Here is a 23684-nt window from a genome sequence, read left to right as displayed (position 1 = left end):
ATTAATCAAAAACCTTAATGTGTAAATATATTTGATTTTGTCCACATAGCCCAGCCCTAATCCATTCTAGTAAGTTTCATCATTTTGTGTTTGTGTGAAATTGTTTCTGTTGTTTTCAGGACGGGCAGTATGAGTTGAACAGCCAGCCAACCGGCCTCTGCGTGATCATAAACAACGCACATTTTTTGGATGGTGACGTGAGAAATGGAACCGATATAGATGCGGGTATGTTACTGAGTTGACAGATTAATATTATCATCCCGGTTTTGCCTGTTGAAGCTTAACTAGGTTTTATTTCCCTGCAGAAAGCTTGGCAAAGGTGTTCAGCTGGCTGGGGTTCAGAGTGCTGATGTGTAAAGACCAAACCAAGGACCAGATGGTGCGAGCGCTGGTATGCTTTGCTTCTCAGTGCGACCGTTCTCAGCTGCAGGAGCTCAATGTCAAGGAATGGACTCGCAAGGCAAGGCAAGGCAAGGCAAGTTTATTTATATACCACTTTTCTGTACGTGACAATTCAAAGTGCTTTACAAAACAAATTAAAATACTTTTTATGAATAAATACAGTAAAAACACATTATATAATGGCATTTTACAACAGGCATTACAAAGCAAAGATAATAAAATAATAAAAATAAACACCACAGGTATACAATACATGTTTAAAAGGCAGCGGATTCACCGATCTTCTAGAGGCTCCTCAGCATGGCGATGCCTTCATCTGCTGTGTTCTCAGTCATGGAAACAAGGGCAACGTATCGGGGATTATTGGGCAGCTCCTCCCTATCGAACAAATAAGGAAAACCTTCATGGCAACTCAATCTCCCCTCACTGACAAGCCCAAAGTGTTCCTGGTCCAGGCCTGCCAGGGACCTGGGGTGTTATTAAAAGATCTGCTAGCTGATGACTCTCACTCGACATCCATCCCTCAGGAAGCAGATTTTCTTTTTCATTATGCCACTGTTGAAGGTCATAATGCTTTAAGAAGCCCAACGAAGGGGAGCGGGTTCATCCAATCTGTCTGTAAGCAGCTAAAAGTGGGCTGTGAAAGGTAAATGTCTAACTCAACATTAATGATATAGTTATTGAAATATCCGAAAGATTTTGTAGATCTAAATCTGATGATAAAATCGTTAACATGTATATTTTACCCTTGACTTAATGTGACCATCATGTGATAACATGTTTTTCTACCCCTCATATTTTTTTAGCAATGAAGAAATTGAAGTCATACTCCGCCGCGTGAACAATGAAGTAGCCGGGAAAGATTGTCCAGTAAAGCAGATGCCCGAAATTAGGCATACCCTGAGGAAGGGTCTTGTGTTGACTCCACATCCCAACTCAGGTAGGGTTATTTTTTTTAAATGCATTCTATCTTTTTTATTATTCTTAATCTCTCTATTTTTCTAATCATCACTTTGAATAATTGTATTTTATATAGTCACAGATTTTGGTTGCAGAATAAATCTGTCTTTATACCCAAAGAATGATGACCACTGGTTGGTCCATGTTTTGGTAACGGGGGGTAGGGGGGGTGCACATAAGATTTCTCAAGTTATTATTTTTCACTGGAACTTTGGAGCCCTAAATGCTGGACTCTGGTGACATTTGCACACCTAAAAATAGGATAATAATGATAAACAATATTTTTACTCCATCCTCAACACAAGTATGCATAAAAGTGTTCATAAAGTCACCTTTAAAACAAAAATCTATTTACTATTATGTCTTAGGTAAATAAATTCAAACATGACCAGTAGCCTACAAAACTAGTACATTTATATGAAAAAAACAAAAACGTTAAGTAACTGAGTGATGAGTTGAAAATCAATTACCGTTATTTTTAAAGTTTCCTGGACACATGGAGGATTTTAGAACGGATCCAACCAACACATGGATGAATAGGCGGTCTCCTAGGGCGCCAGATCTGGGGGGGAAAAAAACCTTTTTTACTGTTGCCGCTCATCCTAATTTTCGGCCTTGATGCAACAATATTCATAATTAAGTAAATGTAACACCCTTTTCACCCCGGTTACACTTTTCATTTGCCCTGTACGATGGGCACATTTTTACTGCAACTGATTCTAAAGTTTTGTTTCCCAAAGTGTATGTTATGTGTGATGAAGATATACTTAATACTTTCTATAAACCGCCGTTACAGTACGTGCATCGCCGCAGGATTTCCCGCCCCGTGTAGAATGTGTTTTCAGGATCAATAAAGGAAATCCAACATTCAGAGTTAATTTATAAATAGACTGACTAAATCCTGTGTCTACAGGGGCTGCTTACAAATAGGGAAACTAGTGTGTACAAACAAAGATTGGGGTGCAATACAGTTTTATTTCAATTTGAAAAAATAAAACTACTTTTAAATACAAGGTGACGCCCATTGGAAACAGTAAAGTAAAGATCATTTTCTTAGCCTATTCAATTAATAATATTCATTATTTAAAGGAAAATTGCAAATGTATATTCTTCATAAAGATCATGTCAAACAAGTAGCCTTCCATATTCCTCGGGTCCTTCAGGTAGCTCTCACTGTCAACAAGGTTGGGGTCCCCTGCTCTAGCGACTGAACAAAATGTGTTGAAACTGCTAGAAGTGAGTCATAATATTATTATTATTCACTGAAAATAAGTGTAAATGTCAAGTTTCAATGCATTTGTAATAAGGGTGAATTTTTATTTAGGAGCATTTGGGTGAAATATGATTACAAAGGGTTTAATACAAGAAATGTAGGCGAATTATCACAGATGAGTGATGGGGGGGGGGGTTGAATCTGTTTTGTTTCCCTACAGGTGAAATCATGACAGATTTACTGGAGAAAATAAAGGGGGAACACCAGGATGTTGCTAAAGTTCTGCAAGGTAAGTGGCCATTTTGAAGAAGTGACTATTGAAAATAAACCATTAGCATAGTTATAGTACTATATTTCAGTTTTAAAAGCATAGATAAAACAAACCGTGTTGTTTCAGAGGCAGGTTTACGCAGCAACTCTGACATCCGGTCACTGACTCGAGAAGAACTGCTCGAGCTGTTTCCTGGACTAAAGAACTTCAAACTGAGAAGGAGGATCTTTGAAATGATACAAAATCAGGTGAGCATTATTTTGTTAAATAACAACATGGTGATGTTTTGTAAATGATTACATGTCTTATTTAGCACAGACTATGATCCTATCCGTGACATATGGATCTTAACAAAGATCCGCTATACATTAGTACCAGACATACTGTACATCCAGTTTACTGTATCGAAGTTGATTTCACATGAGCTCCAGTGTGGAACCCCACTGCACCCCCTGGTGGATCAATGATCCATTGCAGCTGGCTTCACAATAATTAAATTTATTTATCACGGGGGCGGTATCAAGTCAGACTGGGGGCCGGCTCTTCATCACGAACCGATCACGAGCCGATCACGGACCAATCACGACCCAATCACGACCCTCGCGTTTCAAACTGTCTGAAATAAGATGCTCCATCTGTAGCCAGGTTATCAAAATGTTGATGTATTTATTAAGGAATATGCAGTATATTGATATTTATGATTAACCCTTAGATGCACGAGTGACTGGACCCTACACTCTTCCATAAGTGGGTCAAAAAGGACCCGTATTAGAATAATATGTGTTTTATGCCATTTTTGTCATTTTGGTTAAGAAAAATCCCTTGTATAATATTTTGGTTCACACTAGTTTATATTTATTTTTTCACTATTTATAATTTTAGACATTCTTTTTACATTTTGAAAAAAAACGAAATTCCATAGAAAATGCATGCGGGTCATTTTTGACCCACTTATGGAAGCTTGGGGTAGTAATACAAAAACTACAATTTCTTAAAATGTCTAAAATTTAAATTTAAAATTTGAATGGCATGATATCCAAAACATGTTTTTTGAGGAATAGCTGGAATATGAAATGATAAAAAATGTATTTACAAAGATACTCTAAGAAAACCACCTCACCGGGTCAAAAAAGACCCAATTATGCATCTACAGTAAGGGTTAAACAAATAAGCTACATGTTTTGATTATAATTTATAATTTATTAGGATTGCTTTCCACACCAAACCTTACATTAGAGCTTTAATCTCTAATCTCTAACTCCCTAATTATGTCATTTATCCTCCTCTTTTTGTGTCCTCAGGCAATAAACCTGTCATTCTGGTTTTGATGCACCACGCATATGAGGCCAAGTTCATTCCAAATGTGCAACAAGGAGCTAACGTTCAGCTGCAAGTCAACGTTTTCTTCCACGAGACGAAACATGGACTGCTCCACTGTGGAGAAAATGGAGCTGTTGTTTGCGAGATAACAAAATATTTAAAAGAGATCCCCATTCCAAATGCCCAGGTTGTGGCTGCTGGACATTCTGGAAAATGGAAAATGTTCGGACATTCAATTGGCTCAAGCTTTGTTGTTTATTTTATATCAGACAATGATACTACAGATTGTTCAATTATCAATTAAATGTTTTGTTTTGTTATTGCATTCATTTGTAGAGTACTGTATCATGTCTGTATCACCTTTTGTTTCATTTGTATTTTCTTTAGTTTTACACGCTCGAAAAAAATAAATAAACTAAACTAAAATCTGACAATATTCTGTATGGGGGCGTTGTACCTTCAAAGATTAATTTTTCCTCTCAAGTAAAAGTGTAATGGATCACTAACAACACAAGTCAAGCAGTCAAAATGTGATTTATCAGACAGTTTTGATTTGACTCTTCTACCATAATCTGAAAACTTAATTGTATTCTCCTTTTTGAGAAGAGAGGTTGGCTACTAATTTGTAGTCCAATTATTTATATCTGTGTAATATTTCTCCAGTTGCTACTGTGGTTTCTCTACTGTATTGTGACATGAATGTAAAGGAAGTGATTAAAGAGTGCAACAAAGCTTAGTCATTTGCCAAAAGATTACCTTTCGAATACATACATCCGCCAGAAATGTAATTATTGCTGCAAATATTAGAATAAAATGAGCAGCACAGTATATTTGGTTTTCATGCATGAATGTACATTTTTGCTGCAATTAATTCTAAAGATTTGTTTCCCAGAGTTTATGTTATGTGTGATGACGATATACTTAATACTTTCTATAAACTGCCGTTACAGCAGGTGCAATCACTTTGTCTGAAGTCCTTTTTTAGATATAGGTTATATGACATCCATCATGAAGCTGGAACATGTATCTTTTTGACATAAATAGTTCAAGAATAGTGTTGACCCAAATGAATAATACACTGATAATTAAAAAAACCTATAGGAATCTAACAAACGTTATGATACGGTTTTTGGATTAATTTACATTCTTTGTATCTTAAATGTAACCTCATTGTTGTGGCAGGGAAATTGAATCGCAATCAGTTTTAGAGGTAAGTTTTATTTAAACTATCGAAGCTTATTTAAGCTTTTATATATTTTATATGGATATTCACGTGGTTGGTGGTAAAATGCAGCCATCAAAACTGAGCATCCAATAATGTAAGTCACATGCAGAGGAGCAGTCATGAAATAAAAATGTCAAATAAATTCTTGGATTCTAAGGCTTTTGTTCATGAAATGAGAATTGTTTTATTTCTGTTGATGTAGCCTAATACATGCTCACAACTGAACATCCGATACTATCATCTTAGAGTTAAACACATACTGATATTTTGTGAGTAGTATAAGGAAGACTCCAATGAAATGCCAGCTTCTTTAACTTGCAATTGTTAGACCATCAACTAATAAAAAAACGTTTTTGTTATTCAAGTATATTTATATACAAGTCAACAAGGAGGAATACATTAGGGGTTTATTGAGCTAAATCAACGCAAAGTGATAACAGCTTTATTGTCTTTTAAAAAAAGCTTATTCAATTGTGGTTTTAATATTTACCTTTCAAAGAATCTGATCTATTTTAAGTTTTAGATACAGAGACCATCAACTGCTTTTATTTCCTCACACTTTTACAATTTCGCTTGTCTCAAACAAAAACCTTTCCATTACCACACCATTGTTTTAGCCTCAAACAAACGTGTTAAAGATGGTGAACTATGCCTGTGCAGTCTTCTTCTGAAGAGGATAATGTAAAGCTAAACTTACCATAACATGTTGTTTGTGTCTCTACCTCTGAGTTTAGCTGTACCAACCTGCAGGTGAACAGATTAGGCTACTGTAAAACGTTGAGTTGAACGAGATATCGACAGCTCAGCAAACAATGTGAACACAAATCACCACAGACTCAAAACTATTATGTTATTATTAGCGGTGGCGGTTCTAGACCAATTTTACAGGGGGAGGGGTGGTAGTTATTCTTATGAGAGGGGCACAATAAACGCGGGTTAAAAAAGACAAAGACAGTTTAAAGTAATTGCGTAAAATAAATATGAAATTGGTATTTGTTCTGTACAGGTATTTATTACAGTAACTTTAAGTTACAGTTCTTTGTTTCAGTAGTACTTTTTTATATTTACAGTACTTGTTTAAGTTACTAAGTTACAATTAAATTAAATGACATAAACAGTATTTGCTGCAACACTGAATATAAGGCACTGAACAGTTTAATCTCTACTGTACATCCGGGTCTCTGCATCCCAGGCTGAGGGTTTCTCTTCTTTCAGATTACAGCAACAATATCCTGCGGTTTTGGGATTTTTAGTCTGTCAACGTCTAGGCTTGAATGTGACTTGAATTAAAAAGGGAACAGCCGCTGGTCGGAGATGACAAGTGTTGTTTTTTTTTCCTGCATGCACTGGCCCCTGTTGCCCCCCCCCAGCAAAACAGCATTTGTAAACTATGCTATTCGTAATCCCACAGCCTAAAGTATAAGAGGACACCTTTTTGATACTACATTTCTTGGTTTCTTATTTTTTAAGGTCACACAATATGCTAAATTAAAACACATCTTACCGATATTTATTTTATCTTGTATTTATTTGTATTACATTTGAAATTGAAGTTATCCAAAAGTAACATAAAGTAATCAGGTTACATTACTTTTATACTGTGATACTCAGATTTCTTTATATATTACTTTTAATATGACTTTTTTTTTTTTTTTTTACAGTTAACTAGTAATTGTAACGCATTACATTTTTAAAGTTATCCTTCCAACCCTAGCCACCACATAGCAAACAAAATGATCTCCTCTCTCTGTAGATATAGATGCCAGAACATTATAATACACTGAGGGCCGCATACAGAAAAACGTAGGAACGGCTGGGCCCCTCAGGTGAGGTATATTGCCTAATAAGTTAAGTTATAAATGTAGGTCAATTATGCTTGATACATGAATACGCTTTAAGAAAACAAACAGCATTCACAGATTTCCATAGGGTTTAATTTATGTTGTTATAAAAATGGTTGGCAACTCATTTCTTAAAGTTCAACATAAGTCAAGCACAAGTTGGGGCCATATTTCATTATACTTTTAGAATTTGCTGATGACCATTTCAAAATGGACAATGGGCCGCAGTTGGCCCATTGGCCCCATAGTTTGGACAGAGAGTAATGCGTAAAAAATGTCAACAATGGGTTTCAGAGGGCGGGACTTCAGATGTGTCAATCACGCTGCTCCAGCGACCAATCACAGTTTGAGGCTCCTTGTAAGTAAACATCGTTTATCTTTAACTTTCACTTTCGGCTCAGCGCTGACGGAGGGTATTGTATGCGAACTACGAAGGTAGATTGGAAATACTTTCTAGAATATTCTATTGTTTTAGTTGATTGATTGACGGATAACGTTATCTACATCTTTTAATAATTTACCAAATAATTGAAATCAAGCACATATCGTGTGCTTCGATCACATCAGAGATTACTTTCGTTTTCCTCTCACAATCTTCGTCTTTCGAGTTGAGCTTGTCAACACTTCAGGTAGCTTTGTATGACTTCAGTATTTACATTGGAATCCATGTGTTGAATCTGCCTGTCTGTTTTGTTTCCCTACAGGTGAAATCATGTCAGATTTACTGGAGAAAATAAAGGAGGAACACCGGGATGTTGCTAAAGTTCTGCAAGGTAAGTGGCCATCTTTATAGAGGGTGACTATTGAAAATAAACCATTAGCATAGTTATAGTACTATGTTTCAGTTTTAAAAGCATAGATAAAACAAACCGTGTTGTTTCAGAGGCAGATTTATGCACCGACTCTGACATCCGGTCACTGACTGGAGCAGAACTGCATCAGCTGTTTCCTGAACAAAAGGACCTCAGCTTTGAAATAATACACAAACAGGTGAGCTGAACAAAATTGTTACATTTTATTAAAGATGACAAAGATTAAAACGAATCACTAAATCATTATTTATTTTGAATAATATATTTTCTTATGTCTTAAGTCTGTTGGTCAGCTTCTAAGAGAAATGAAAGACATCTCAGGTGATTTCAAGGGTATGTGCAGCCTTTAACAATACTTTCACTTTCACATTGGCACACACTTGCCATTTTGTTTTGTGTACAATGATAGGAAATATAAGTAACTGTTAATATTGCAATCCAAATCCTTACAAGCACAACCCGATTCCTTCTCAGATGCTCTAACAGACAACGGGGTTTTGGTTGATAACCTCCCTATCCTGAAGGAGATGCAGACCCACATGAAGGATATGCAGAGTTTCCTTGATGGTCACATTTGTTCTCTGGCAAACATCCAGAATCAGCCAAACCAGGAATCAGTCACGAATGTGACGACGCCCCGCGATGATTACTGTCCTGAAGGAGCACACGGTGAATCTCACACTCTTCCACTTGATATCTTCGTACATGTTTCTATGAATCTTTATCAATAAAGACCAAACCACTTTCCTAAGGAGAGTTACACCCTTTCAAAACCACTGTCACTGTCACGGATTCCATGTGTTGAATCTGCCTGTCTGTTTTGTTTCCCTACAGGTGAAGTCATGTCAGATTCACTGCAGAAAATAAAGGAGGAACACCAGGATGTTGCTAAAGTTCTGCAAGGTAAGTGGCCATTTTATAGAGGGTGACTATTGACAATAAACCATTAGCATAGTTATAGTACTATTTTTCAGTTTTAAAGGTCCCATGTCATGGCCATTTCTACTGATCATAATTCCATTGTTGAGGTCTACTAGAATAGATTTACATTGTGCAATTTTCCAAACTCACATTGGTTTCTCATACAGCATCTCTGTATAGTATGTGTATTCACTCTCTGTCCTATAGCCTTGTTGGAGCTCCTGCCCCCCCCTCCCTGTGAGCCCATTGTGCTCTGATTAGTCAGCTCGCCCACTCTGTTCTGATGAGTCCACCACCGTAACAGCGGAACATCAGTGATTATGTGTTACAATGGCGTTTGTTAGCAACCAGAAAATGACACCAGTAATGACAAACGGATGAGAATGCTGCGTGGGGTCTGGGTGCCGTGTTGGCGGGACGTTGCGAGGAGCGGACAGTGTGAGCTGAGTTCATTTCCTGCTTGCTGCGTTGGATCTGCGAGACATCGCGAATGGACGCGGGAAGGGGGGGTTGCTGAGGGGGCTGCAGCACCCCCATCTGCGAGGCTCCACTAGCACCCCCCCCCCCCCCCCCCCCCCCCCCACATACACACACCCCCAAAAGCAGCTCACCAACAGTGTAAGCACGCCACAGTTTCACCGCTGCGAGGCTCCACTAGCACACACACACCCCCCAGCGCGTCACGGTTTCGCCGCTGAGAGAGTGTGTGTGTGTGTGTGAGAAGCTCCACGGATGGGTCCATTTGGATATGAGCACGTCACTGTACCCAGGAAGAAAAAGAGAAATCTCCAACGAGGCGTTCTGGGGCAGCATAGACAGGTCTGTGTTAGAGTTTTACTCGCTACAGGGTGTACTTTGAGGGTTTGTGACTCTGCAGACCGTTTACATGCATAAAAACCTTCATAACACACAAGGGGACGGGTAATAACTGGAAAAGCATGACATGGGACCTTTAAAAGCAGAGATACAATAAACCGTGTTGTTTCAGAGGCAGATTTATGCAGCGACTCAGACATCCGGTCACTGACATCCAAACTGAGGAGGGGGATCTTTGAAATGATACAAAATCAGGTGAGCTTTCAAACTAAAATGTGAGATTTAATAGAGGCTACATAGAAACTAGGCCTTAATTAAGTCATTCAATATTTCTGTTATATAACATTTTTGTTTCAGAAGCCCGTTAAACAGCCCCCCCCCACAGGGGTGAATAACGGCATCCCTTCCAGGGGTATGTACAGCCTACACAGGCGTCCGCAGCTCATAGCCAAAGTGGGCGTGGGAGCGAGCGAGAGAGATAAATGCAATTTATGTAAACAAATTATTTCCAATGCACACTTTTATAATTATTGGGATGAACAGGTTTGAAATCATTTCAATGTATACTATAGGACAGTAAACCAAAAATATAGTTTAAAACTGGAGAGATAAAAAAATATGCATAAATAAATGTTAACTCGGTAAAATAAGATATGAATGAACAACAAAAATAAAATAAGTTACATTTATTTTGTATTGGCTATGATAGGTTATTGGTTATGTTCACATACTTATTTGGTTATTAAAATGTAAACCGATCTTTTTCATATGGGTGTTTAGAGTTGTACCCCCTACATCTAATCAATAGTAATTGTGTGCTTAAAGTGCACCAGATTGAAGAATTTTACTTTAAAATGTTCAACATTTCTTCCCGGGGGTGCATACTCCCGGACCCCCCCTAGAGGATGTGATGTACACCCCCCTATTAAAACATGTTCATACAATACTGAATACATTTGAAGCCTTTTTGATGTATATTACCTATGTCAATAAGTTTCTGTTTTTGTAGTGTATTGGTCTTTTGTAGAGATTTTTCGTTTATTCTTTATATATTCTGTTGTGTATTCCTTGGATACTTTTATCTTTTTCTATTCTACGATTTTCTGGCAGGGGGGGGGGCCAGCTAAAATCTCGCCTAGGGCAGCAAATTGGTCAGAACCGGCCCCGCAAATGACTAATACGCATGCCAAATGTGTGTTACTGTGAAGTTGACATTTTAAAATGTTACGTTTGTAAAGTATCCTTCTGTTTCCCTCTTATTCCCGCAGATAATCAGCCACAAATGCGAAAGGAGGTGAGATAACCTAATATTGAAAAAGCACACTTATTAGGCGCATTCACACCGCAGTACTTTTCCCACAAAGGTTCATCAGAACTTAGTTCATGAGAACTCTTTAGTTCTCATGAACTAAGTACCGATCGCGTTCACACCGGAATAAGTTCCTGGGGAAGGATTAGGCAAATGAAGCCGCTGACGTCACTTCTTCTTCTTCTGCTTTGGGTTTACTGGCAGGCCGCAAACAACTTCACGGCGTATACTGCCACCCGAAGTCCCCGGCCGGAAGTCCCCGGAGTTGGGGACTGGCTTCAGTAGAAGCTGCTGGGACTCCCAGCAGCTTCTACTGAAGCCTTCCGAGTAAATCGCCAGAACGCCGACACCTCCTCATCTCCACCGCTCCCATGTTTTCTTTTGTGTTGTCATAAGTTAGTATCTCAGCGTTTGTGCGTTGGGCTAATGCTAATGCTAATAACAGTGGCGAGCCGTGACTTTTATACCTAGGCCCTCTGACCCCCCCCCTCCCTTCCCTCGAAAAAAAAAAAGAAGAGTTATTACGTCACAGCGTATACTTCAGCGGAATATCAAAACAGCGGCCCGGGGTGCAAAACGCATCAATGACAGCGACCCTCTATCACACAAAACAACACCATTTATATAAACACCTATCATGACAGGGCACCCACAGCCAAGTCACAATTACAAATGAATTGCGTCGGCACAGCGGCCCACATTGAAAATGACTTAGGCTTACCTTTGATGATCAAATCACTTAAACACAAAGTCCATCCTCCTGTCCTTTTGGATGAAGCACTTGATGGCGGGGTCATGCAGCTGATCCTTTGCCACTCCAATGTATCATTGTAACTCAATCTTGAAAATGGCTCGGTTAATAATTTCGCAACGATGTCATCACTATCACTGAAGTGAGCCATCATGAACAAACTTATGCTAATCATAAATCTATCGATCATAAATCTATCGATTAGATTTATGATTAGAAAATAATAAAAGTAGGGTAGACATGTGGATATTATCCGACTGAACAAAACATGCATTTATCTAACAGGTTCGTTCCACAGACCTTATTTCGAACTATTTTCCAAAATCCTATGGAGAAATCCCATTGCTTTTCTGTCGAGGGAACCCGAGCGCAGCTTACTTCCGGGTTTTAGGACGCGTCACTCCACCACATGTATAAACCTCACAGCAGGCGGAACTTGTCATAAAGTCCGCAAAAATAAAGCCCACCCATTTAGAGGGAAGATATGATTGGTCAATTGTACTGTCATTTGACATTACTCTCTCATTGAGTTACTATAGCTGGCCCTCTGTGAATGTACAGAGGGACCAACAAGCTCTCCCGTCTTCACAGTAACTCGCAGAGACGGCATTTAACCCTTCACATTCCAACAGTAACGGGCCGTCTCCACGGCAGCGTTAAAAAAATCTTGGAGGTGGGCGTATCTGAGGCTTGGGGATTTTTTTGCGATCAACCAATCACATGAATCTCCCGCCCGCGACATATGAAGCCAAAAAGCCCGAAGTAAACTGGATATAAACTCCCCAAAACAGGCGAAAACATACCACTGTCTCTGCCACCTCCCTCCATGCCTGGCTCCTCCGGTTTATATCCCGGTAGGTCTGGTCATAAAGCACCGGGTGATTGATTCGCTACCGCTAATTTCTCCTCCATGTTTTGGAATATGAGGAAATGACCTGCGGTCTGTCTCTCCCAGCATACACGCCGTTTGATTGGCTAGAGCTTGAACTGTCAGATTTGCGTACACGGGATTTGATTGGCTGACGCTTCCTCCTCAGCTTCAAAAGTTGAACATTGTTCAACTTTGGATCTTGAAAATCCTGAGAATCTCCGCTCGCCTGCCCACAATGCATTTCGGCGAAAGCGAAAAAAAGTGACGTCACCCCATTCAAAGTGAATGGGCAGAAGCGTTTCAAGATTTTTTAACGCTGCCGTGGAGACGGCCCGTAACTGAACAGGCAGATTCGAAGGATTTATTTATTTGGAAATGTTATTTTAAATACAATTAAATCAAGTTATTTCGGTAAAACTAATGAAAAATGTAACAACAACAAAATATAAAAAATAATATTTAAAAGAAAATGTTTTTTTTTTTAATGTTTTCAAATATTATTTTTTAGAATATCTTAAGCCCTCACAGAGGGCCTAGAGGGCCCTGACGGCTCGCCACTGGCTAATAATGCTAATGCGAGGATAATAAAATGGCGGCTTTACAAAACTTTTTGGGAGTTTTACGGGGCGTGGTTTGCATTCCGCCCAGCCAATCAGAAATAGGAACCTTTTTCTCCCACGAAAGTACCTGCTCTCTAGCAGGGACGGAAAAGGGGGTAAAAAAGGTTCTGATGAACACATTTTAGTTCCAGCTCTTTTTGGTGTGAACTATATCGGAACTAAAGTGGGAAAAGTACTGCGGTGTGAACACGCCTAATGTTAAAATGCATGCGTCAGGGTTTTTAGTTAGCCTTTGTAAAAAAGACACAAAACATACTTATTATCCTATTAACATCTAGAATAGTAGCATTGTAATACTGTTAGGGTAAGATTCAAACTAGTTAAGAATAGTAAAGGTAAAAAGTAAAATTAAAATGGGACTAGATATCTTCTTACATTTCTGACATGGTAATATTGTGTAAGTGTCTGTCGTAGCAACTTAAAATCAGCTGCTGTCTAGAGTAAAAGATGAGGCAAATATGCAATGAAACATAATATTGATATAAAGTATTTTGAGATCTTCATTTTAATGCTTGCAAGCATGACACCTCCAGGACAGAGAGTGCCCTGTTATGTTCTGTTACAGCCACTCTTAGGTGCTTGCCCCACGGGAACGCATACGGCAAAACGCATAGGATTAACGCAATCGCAATCGCAAAAAAACTTCTGTCCACACGCAATATACACCGGATAGTGTCCGTTCACACGAGACAGCTCCGTTTAGCTCCAACCGCTGGAAAAAGCTGCAGTACATATGCCGAGCCTGTACGTGGCGCTGTAACTTCCTCCACAAAAGCAGCGAAGAAGCATGGTCGTCATGGTTGCCCTTCTGTTTATTCACCGTGGTGGGGGCCGAGGGAACCGGGCAGAGTTTTTCGCCGGTCAACGTGTGTAAAAGTTTAAATCTTCCGGACAAAATTATAAAAGTGCCGGTCAAAGGTCTTATTTGTTATTTATTAAGCTTTAAAACAAATGAATAACGACTCTATATAATAATAAAATACACGGAGCCTGTCCTCTCTTTTTCCTCTCTTCTGACAGCGTCAGTGTCTGTCTCATGCAGCAGCTGATCCAGTAATGAGTGACCCGACAGTAAAAATAAACATATTTATAACTAGTGTAGGTAGTTTGAGAGGTAATTAAAATAGCTAAGGGTGATTATCTGACTTGAAGTGTGTGTTTTGCTCCCGCTGCATCACAGCGGGAGGAGCTGCGTGTCTCCGTCCTGTCAGATTAGACTTCACTCGCGTTTATGTCCATATCGAGATAAAGATAAATAATCTGAATTCAGTGTGCAGTTTACTTTTGCGGGGGTGAGCAGCAGAGGTGGGGGGAGGCAGGGCTATTGCGTCATCATTATCACAAAATGATCGTATAGAGGCGATCACACGGAGCCATATGACCCCCCAGAGCGCTCTGTTCCCAGATCTATCCACCTTTGGACCCGTTATCGTTTGCGGGGTCCGTTTCTATCGTGTAGTTACGGCCTCGTGTGGCAAAAAGGGCTATACGCAAGAGAAATATGCGGATACAACTATACCATCCTAAACCCCATGCATAAACAAGAAAACAGCATTAAATTAGAAGTCTCTAATGTAGTGACCACAATGCATGAAAAGCTTTTTTTTTAAAGAACGTTGTAAAATGTGAATTATAAACAAACTGTAATAACACTGCAATGAAACTATTTAGGAGTTGTAGGTCCTCAGCGATCGTGTACAGCTTTTTGGCTTTAGCGATGAGAAGAGACACTGTATACGATGCCTCAGTGCTTTGGATGATGCTGTGGAGGCTTTTCGCATCATCTCTTGCGAGGATCTGTACTCAGCAAGTTTTCTCTTGAAAAACTCCGGTGGCTTACCAACATGACACAGGTGTTTGGTGCTGAGATGTCTCTGGAGGTGCGCTGGTTTCATCGAGCTGTTGGCTAGTTCTCATTCATAACACTTCGTTCGATGTCTCACTATGGGATGCGCCTCCCCGCGTATGCCTCAGAAGCATCAATCTCATTACGCCAATCCTGATTGGCTGGTGATCTTGACGACCACGTCAGGGAATCCACCCACCCTTTAAGTAGCTTGCGCTACGACGCAGCGTCATTCAAACACCTCTTCTCGCTTCGGAGCACATCTCTAAATTATCAGTAGCCTGGCTAGCTTAACTGTCCATAGACTGAACCACTCTAAGCTAACTTTCGGTTGCCGGACGCTTGCCGGCTACACTTGCTTCGCATAGATTAGAATATTAACACACCAGTTAATACTCGATTCTGCCCCGCCGTTTTTTAACGGTAAGGTTTTTGATTATTGAACAGTAACATACCAGTTATTGTTTCGTCCCTCCAAGTCGGCACTCCGGCTATCGAGGATGGACCCTTCTCTCCCTCACACCAGAGGAGACGGAGGCTCTGAGGCTCGACTTTGCGGCTGCGGGTATAAAATATCGAGCACGGACTCACATCAGGTCTGCTCGTCCTGCCTTGGGCTGGAACATGCCCGGAAAGCTATCGACGCCCCCGGTTCGTGCGGACACTGTGCCCGCTTCACCGTCAAGAGCCTCCGCTGACGACTAGCACGCCAAGCTAGCCTGTCGGGACGAGACCCTTTCATGTCTAGCGATATGCCGGCCGGCAACCGAGACATGGGGGAAGCCACCACGGAGGCTGAGCCGTGCGCTGAGGCTGAGACTTGCGCTGAGGCTAGCTGGGGCTCCTAGCTGGACCTCACCGTGGCTCCGCCCGTGGAGGACGTCTTGGAGTTGGACTATATGGAGGATGACGACGAGGGTACCTCGGAGTTTCTCATATCCGACTCAGACGAGGATGAGGATGATATATTCGTTTCATCCGCTCAGGCTGCCAAGCCTGATGCTGTGTCTGCCCCTCTGGGCGAAAGCATACCAGCTTCGCCCCGTCTCAGCATGGATTTGCAAGCCGTGTGCCAACGCGCTGCATCCAGGCTGGACATCCCCTGGCCTGAAGTAGTGAAGGAGACCACCAGATCTCGCTACGAAGGGAAGAATTTGCCCCAGGCTGCGAGGATGGCAAGACAGCTTCTCCCAGTTTTTCCGGAGCTGTTGGACGAGGTGTTTGTCTCGTGGAGGGACCACCCGTTCAGCAGTAAGTCCCCGATCCAAGGAGCTTCCTCTCTGGATTTCGAGGGCATGGAGAAACTCGGCTTGCTTCGCATGCCTCCCATGGAGCCGCTAGTTGCAGCCCACCTCCAACCGCGGCTGTCTTCGGCGTCCAATAGGAGCCCCACACTGCCGGCAAAAGCGGATCGTTTTCAGTCAGCAATGACCGAACGGGCTTACAAAGCGGCGGCTTTGTCTGTCAGGGCGCTCAACGTCTCGTCAATGCTGACTGCAGAGCTGTGCGAGGACATGGTGAATAAACCTGAGCCTGCTGTGTGGGACGAGATTACCGCGATCACGGACATTTGCCTCCGCGTGCAGCGCTGTGCAGTCCAAGCCACGGGTAAATCACTTGGGATCATGGAAGTGCAGGAGAGAGCCAGGTGGCTTAACCTGACGAACCTACCAGACAGGGAGAAAGAGGAAATTTTGGACATGCCAATTGTCCCCGAAGGCATATTCGGCACCGCTCTGGCTTCGATGCAGCAGCGGTGTGAGGCCAAAAACAGAGAAGACGAGGCTCTCCAGCTCTGTCTTCCCCAGAAGGTCCAGCCGCCGCCTCCGACGGCCCCGCGACAGACCTTCGCTCAGGCTGCCTCGCGACCCTCCCAATTTAAGATCCCGAAACGGCCAAAGCCACATCCCGCCCCGGTTCAAAACCCGCCCAGGCATGAGGCGAGGACGAACTGGCCAAGGAAGTCCCCAGCCCCGACAGCAGGTGCACCGGCTCAGCCGGCCCAGACTTTCGGTCATCAAGCGAGGAAGAAGAAGAGAGCAGCCTGACAGCCTTCCCTCCTCTCCTCGGTGGAAGAGCTGGAAGTTCCCCATTCTCCAGCTCCACCTGTTTTGCGCTGGACTGTGCTTCCGGAGGCCACCCATGCCCCCGACTCCCCGTCGCCTCGTGTGATGTCCAAACGACATCCGGTTCGCGCCATGAGGAAGGTGGACTTTATGTTGGAGACAGCAGATTCTGCTGCCCGTTTAAGTCACACAAGCACATGTCCACGTTCTTTAATGAAGCATATTTCACTGTCGTTTCCAGGTTTGAAGCCAAGGGCGCAGTCAGAAATAATGATAAGAAAAATAATAAGCTGTCGCCCCCCTCAGCAAGCGGTAACCGAGTCTGTCAATGCAGATCACCTCGCGCATGCGCAGTGTCGGCCGAGGTTGTCAGTCAGGGGTACGATCGTGTTCAGACACTAGAGGGCCCCATAACACAACTAATAAAGGCACAGAGAGCCGACAGCAGGGCAGAGGCTACTTCTCCTCTCACTCTCATGAGCGAGAGGTGGAAAGCCCTCACAAGCTCAGCTTGGGTGTTGAGGACGATATCGCGGGGCTACAGGCTCCAATTCGCTGTCACTCCCCCTCACTTCTCGGGCATTGTGCATTCACAAGCCCGGGGAGAGTCGGCCCGTATTCTAGAGCAGGAGATTTTCTCGCTGTTAGAAAAAAAAAGAGGCCATAACTATAGTGCCCCCCAAATAGTGGCTTTTATTCCAGGTATTTCCTCGTCCCCAAACGGGGAGGGAACGGAATTCGCCCTATCCTGGATTTAAGGGCTCTGAACAAATACCTCAGAAAATACAAGTTCAGGATGCTCACTCACGCACCTCTGCTGCGTCTCATGCGTCAGGGCGATTGGTTCACATCAATCGACCTGAAAGTCGCGTATTTTCACATCCCGATATATTATCCACACAGGAAATATCTGAGGTTCGCTTTTCAAGGTGTCTGTTACGAGTACAGAGTGCTTCCCTTCGGCCTGTCTCTCAGTCCACGGGTGTTTGTACGATGTACGGAGGCAGCAATCGCCCCGTTAAGACAGCACGGCATTCGTCTGGCAACCTATTTAGACGACTGGCTCCTTCTTGTACAGTCGGAGCAGGAGGCTATTACGCAGACGAATATCCTCGTGAAACACCTGCTCGACCTGGGTTTCGTAATAAACACAGAAAAGAGCATGTTGTCCCCAGCTCAGACTGTACTCTTCCTGGGTTTATGCCTAAATTCAGTGTCCTTCACAGCCCGCTTGTCAGCGGAGAGAGTGAAAGCCTTCAGGGCTTGCCTCGCTCATTTCCGGCCACGCAAATATGCTCTCTTCAGATCATGTCTGCGGTTGCTGGGGCTCATGGCGTCAGCCATCCTGGTGGTACAACTGGGCCGCTTACACATGAGGGATTTTTAGCGCTGGGTAGCTGCCCTCAGACTGGCCCCGTGCGTCATGGCGCACGGAGAGTGATGGTCACTGTGGAATGTGTAATGGCACTGCGCCACTGGCTGCACCCGGCTTTCCTAGTACGGGGTGTGCCTATGGGTACTGTCCTATCGCGGAAAGTGGTCACCACAGACGCATGTCTGACGGGCTGGGGAGGTATATATACGAAGGTCGACCTGTGAGGGGTCTCTGGAGCAGAGATCTCCAACGGTCACATATAAACTATCTGGAGCTTTTAGCGGTGTTTCTCACCCTAAAACGCTTTCTGCCTTTTCTCAAAGGACATCATGTCCTCGTGAGGACAGACAACACGACCACAATATCGTATATAAACCGTCAAGGGGGTTTGCGTTCTCTCCAGTTACACATGCTGGCATGCAAACTGATACTATGGAGCTGCGGCCGTCTCCTTTCTCTGAGAGCAACGCACGTACCGGGGGTGATGAACCTCGGAGCGGATCTGTTGTCCAGAGGTGCACCACTATATGCAGATTGGACTCTGCATCCAACAATTGTGAGTCAGTTGTGGATACGTTACGGCCGAGCCGCGGTGGATCTGTTCGCGTCAGAAGAAAACGCTCAGTGTCAGCTGTTCTTTTCAATGCGCTGTCTAGACGCACTGTTAGGCGTGAACGCGCTCGCGCACGCTTGGCCGCCGGTCCTTCTGTACGCGTTCCCACCCCTGGCTCTAATACCTCCGACTCTGGCCAGAGTGAGAGAGCATCGCCACACGCTGATCCTGATAGCTCCGCACTGGCCTGCAATGTATTGGCTGGCGGAGATATATCAGCTGCTGTGCGTGCAGCCGACATACTGTCTCAGGCGGGGGGGACGATTTTTCACCCACATCCGGAACGCTTGGCACTATGGGCCTGGCCGTGAGTGGTATAATTTGAGTACAGTGGGGCTTCCTCAGAAGGTGATAAACACTATTCAGAGTGCAAGGGCTTCCTCCACCAGGTCTCTTTATGACTGTAAGTGGAGGGTGTTTGAGGAGTGGTGCCTCCAAAAGGGACACGTCTCTTTTCAATGTCCTGTCGGTGTGATTTTGTCATTTCTGCAGGACTTGATTGATAAACACAGAGCTTTCTCTATGATTAAAGTGTACCTGGCTGCTATTGCTGCATGCCATGTGGGTTTTGAGGGAAAGACGGCTAGCCAACATCCCTTGGTCTGCCGTTTTATGAAAGGGGCTCGCAGGCTCCTCCCTGTTTCTAGGTCACTGGTGCCCTTATGGGACTTGGCAGTGGTTTTAGATGGGCTCACTCGACCTCCATTTGAACCCCTGGAAGAAGTTGACATGAAACACCTGTCACTGAAGACAGTGTTGTTGCTGGCTATGGCATCCGCCAAGCGAGTCAGCGACATTCATGCGCTCTCTGTACATCCTTCATGCACTCAGTTTCCCCCGGGGCAAGCAAGAGTGTTGCTGAAGCCTAACCCTGCTTTTGTGCACAAGGTGGTTGGCTCATGCACCCCCATTGACCTTGCAGCATTTTCTTTACCGTTATGTTCTTCTGAAGAACAGCGGCCGAATTTGCTGTGTCCAGTTCGTGCCTTGCACATCTATATGGACAGGTCTAAAGAGTCTCATGCAGTGACCAACTCTTTGTATCCTGGGCTAACCCTCATAAGGGCAAGCCCGTTACCAGGCAACGACTCTCCCACTGGATTGTGGAAGCAACAGCTCTGGCTTATACGAGTCAGGGTTTGCAGGCACCAACGGGCCTGCGTGCTCATTCTACTCGTGGCCTAGCTACGTCCTGGGCTTTGTTTAAAGGGGACCTATCATGCAAAATGCACTTTTGTACGTCTTTTATACATGAATATGTGTCCTCGGTGTCAGAAAACACAACCCTCTCTATTTTCCTCCATACGCAAATCTCTAAAAAAGGGGCTGCAACGGATCTGATAAAAACTGATCCAGATTTGAACACTGTCCTGACGTCCGGACGGTGGCGCTACGGCTATTGGGCCAACTCCACCAATCAGGAGGAGACAGACACGGCCATTGCCGTTCGAAAGCGCTGGAGATGCTGTAGTACATATGCCAGGCCAGTAGATGGTGCTGTTCTCACAGAATCTGCCCTTGCAAACACAGAGCTAAAAAATGTCAAATTGAGCAAAATGAGGCATGGCTAAAATGCATGTATAAATATGCCTTATATAGGTATGGTCCTATACTATATTATTCAAATATAGCATGATAGGTCCACTTTAAGGGTGTTTCCATCCAGGACATTTGTGCGGCAGCAAGCTGGTCTTCACTGCTCACTTTTGTCCGTTTTTTACAGATTGGATGTCTCTGCTCCATGTGTGGCCCATGCAGTGCTGGGCCCCGTGTTGGAACAGAGTTCTACCAGTTGAGTACTGATTTTTGGTGATTTTCGAGATAAGCAAGTCTAGCACTACGGGAGTCTCAATATCCCATAGTGAGACATTGACACGAAGTGTTATGAATGAGAACTATAGGTTACTAGCGTAACCCCAGTTCTCAGAGTAACATGAAGTGAGATGTCTCACCAGACAGCCCTTCTTGCTGAGGCGAAGCGAGAAGAGGTGCTTATTTTGAATGACGCTGCGTCGTAGCGCAAGCTACTTAAAGGGTGGGTGGATTCCCTGACGTGGTCGTCAAGATCACCAGCCAATCAGGATTGGCGTAATGAGATTGATGCTTCTGAGGCATACGCGGGGAGGCGCATCCCATAGTGAGACATCTCACTTCATGTTCACTTTCATGTCCACGTTCCCTGCTGTAGTGCTGCTACGTTTTTAACCACGATTCCATTTCAATGTCTATTTGTTATGTAAGGGATATCATGCAGATCAAGATCCCTCCGCTACGCGTCGGGATCCTGATCTGCCTGTCGGGTGTTCTTTTACCCATAATGACCACCTCGCTGCACATTATCCCGCTTATTACATGGCCACATTCTCAACAAAGTAACGATATGACCCCCAATATTAATTGAAATGCTTTTATGGATTTAGAAAATTATTGTATTGATTTAAATTGACATGCATCCGCTAAGAAAAATAGTCCGTTGTTACCGTTTGAAAAACGTAGCAACGGCAGGAAGGCGGAGCTTTTTGATTACAGATTTGAAAACATCGTTGCTTGCTTTAAAAGTAGCACAATTCATTATGTCAAACCTTGGAAAGTATATAGATATCCCTGTCCTAATGCCAAAGTAACTGGCAACTGAATATGTTTTGCTTTGAATATGTCTGGACCGCTGCGTGAAAAGGAGGGTTTCTGCCCGTTACTTCTCTGCTGTTTTCTTGTCGCTCTTGTCTTGTCAGTTCGAAAAGCAAACTGCAGCCAAACTGTATACAGTTAAATCGTACGGACTTCTTTGTGCAGATGTGAGCCTCCTTAACAACGGTCAATAAGTCCTTGACAGCGGTCTGTCTGTTCTGGATTAACAACGTGTCACGTGTTCTGAATTGACCAATCAGAATCGAGTATTCAACTAAGCCATGTAATAAAATCTAATATTGCAACTGGCTTCCCGCTCGGCGTGGTTCCGGGCTAGAGCCTGATTTAGCTCTGGTTCTTCCGGTTTCCACCGCAGCGGAGCCAGCTTTCAGTACCGAAACCCGGTTCTTAGCTGTCCCCACTTGGCTGCCCAGCAATAACCAATACTTCACGCTTACGTCGGAGGGGGGCGAAATTAACCTGAGCAATAACAGTTAATGGCGAGTACGGCAAGTTGTAACAAGCAGTAGCGCAGAGCAAAGTGACTAGAACGTGACCACACACTTATAAAAACAGAGAACAACCAGTTAAGCACCAGAAAAGCACAAGAACGGATCTTGAACCCTTGGTGGTTCTAGGAATATTTTATATAAAATTGTGTTTTCTATTTAACTTATTGTACTATGATTATTTTTGTAATCATGCATGGTATTTTTTTAATTAACCTTTTTTTTTTTTTTTTTATATCTCACGTACCCCCTGCAGTACCCCAACGTACCCCCAGGGGTCCGCGTACCCCCATTTGAGAATCACTGGCTTCGACAACTTCTGAGTCATTATTTCCTGACATCTGAATTTTGTTTCTACGTTGTTATTAAATGTATGATTTCACACCAAGATCAATTATTGAGCAAGTGACAGTGATTTAATGTAAAAAAAAAAACGACATTTCCAAGTCATCATTGGTGACCATCTTGAACATTTCCGCCATCTTTTGAGTGGGATGATTTTTGAGGGGAAAGCGGGCTTTTTCAAAAGAGTAAACTCAAAGGAGTTTGTTTGTTTTGAGTACTTGCATCCACTTTTGGACTATGTATTAATATATTTAATTATCTGCAGCAGGTATTATATCCACATAGCTATTATTATTAATCAAAAACCTTAATGTGTAAATATATTTGATTTTGTCCACATAGCCCAGCCCTAATCCATTCTAGTAAGTTTCATCATTTTGTGTTTGTGTGAAATTGTTTCTGTTGTTTTCAGGACGGGCAGTATGAGTTGAACAGCCAGCCAACCGGCCTCTGCGTGATCATAAACAACGCACATTTTTGGAATGGTGACGTGAGACATGGAACCGATATAGATGCGGGTATGTTACTGAGTTGACAGATTAATATTATCATCCCGGTTTTGCCTGTTGAAGCCTAACTAGGTTTTATTTCCCTGCAGAAAGCTTGGCAGAGGTGTTCAGCTGGCTGGGGTTCAGAGTGCTGATGTGTAAAGACCAAACCAAGGACCATATGGAGCGAGCGCTGGTATGCTTTGCTTCTCAGTGCAACCTTTCTCAGCTGCAGGAGCTCAATGTCAAGGAGTGGACTCACAGCGGATTCACCGATCTTCTAGAGGCTCCTCAGCATGGCGATGCCTTCATCTGCTGTGTTCTCAGTCATGGAAACAAGGGCAACGTATCGGGGATTGATGGGCAGCTCCTCCCTATCAAACAAATAAGGAGAACCTTCATGGCAACTCAATCTCCCCTCATTGCCAAGCCCAAAGTGTTCCTGATCCAGGCCTGCCAGGGGCAGCAGATGCTGGCTGATG

General features: G+C 43.1%; 3 protein-coding genes across 5 annotated transcripts in view; all 3 read left to right on the top strand.

Moving 5' to 3' along the window:
• The window catches only part of LOC117492692, a 133886-nt gene that overhangs the window by 60109 nt on the left and 50093 nt on the right, over positions 1-23684 (top strand). The window lies entirely within an intron of this gene.
• Positions 1115-23226, top strand: LOC117492776. Of its 3 annotated transcripts, XM_034143165.1 has the most exons (11): positions 1115-1342; positions 2796-2864; positions 8116-8222; positions 8323-8377; positions 8519-8713; positions 8879-8947; positions 9954-10036; positions 10139-10193; positions 11050-11075; positions 20956-21023; positions 23127-23226. In XM_034143165.1, the coding sequence occupies exons 1-11, from the start codon at positions 1180-1182 to the stop codon at positions 23143-23145; spliced, it is 909 nt and encodes a 302-aa protein (XP_033999056.1). In that variant the 5' UTR covers positions 1115-1179; the 3' UTR covers positions 23146-23226. The 3 variants fall into 3 exon arrangements, with proteins under 3 accessions (XP_033999056.1, XP_033999057.1, XP_033999058.1); XM_034143166.1 differs by lacking the exon at positions 10139-10193 and having other exon boundaries at positions 1120-1342; XM_034143167.1 differs by lacking the exons at positions 10139-10193; positions 20956-21023 and having other exon boundaries at positions 1124-1342.
• LOC117492775 lies at positions 18693-20417 on the top strand. Its single transcript, XM_034143164.1, has one exon. The coding sequence runs from the start codon at positions 18699-18701 to the stop codon at positions 20415-20417; it is 1719 nt and encodes a 572-aa protein (XP_033999055.1). The 5' UTR covers positions 18693-18698.

Source organism: Trematomus bernacchii, unplaced genomic scaffold (assembly GCF_902827165.1).
Source record: "Trematomus bernacchii unplaced genomic scaffold, fTreBer1.1, whole genome shotgun sequence".
Classification (NCBI taxonomy): Eukaryota; Metazoa; Chordata; class Actinopteri; order Perciformes; family Nototheniidae; genus Trematomus; species Trematomus bernacchii.
The sequence above is the reverse complement of the archived record's forward strand: the minus strand, read 5'-3'. Positions and strand labels throughout refer to the sequence as shown.

What these genes read in the sequence shown, in the direction of transcription:
- LOC117492775 (XM_034143164.1), top strand. Translation starts at nt 18,699, where the DNA reads ATGTGTAATGGCACTGCGCCACTGGCTGCACCCGGCTTTCCTAGTACG.
- LOC117492776 (XM_034143165.1), top strand. Translation starts at nt 1,180, where the DNA reads ATGTTTTTCTACCCCTCATATTTTTTTAGCAATGAAGAAATTGAAGTC. An exon ending in GACTCCACATCCCAACTCAG is followed by an intron (nt 1,343 to 2,795) that starts GTAGGGTTATTT and finishes GTTTCCCTACAG; the next exon opens with GTGAAATCATGACAGATTTA. An exon ending in TTGAAATGATACAAAATCAG is followed by an intron (nt 10,037 to 10,138) that starts GTGAGCTTTCAA and finishes TTTTTGTTTCAG; the next exon opens with AAGCCCGTTAAACAGCCCCC.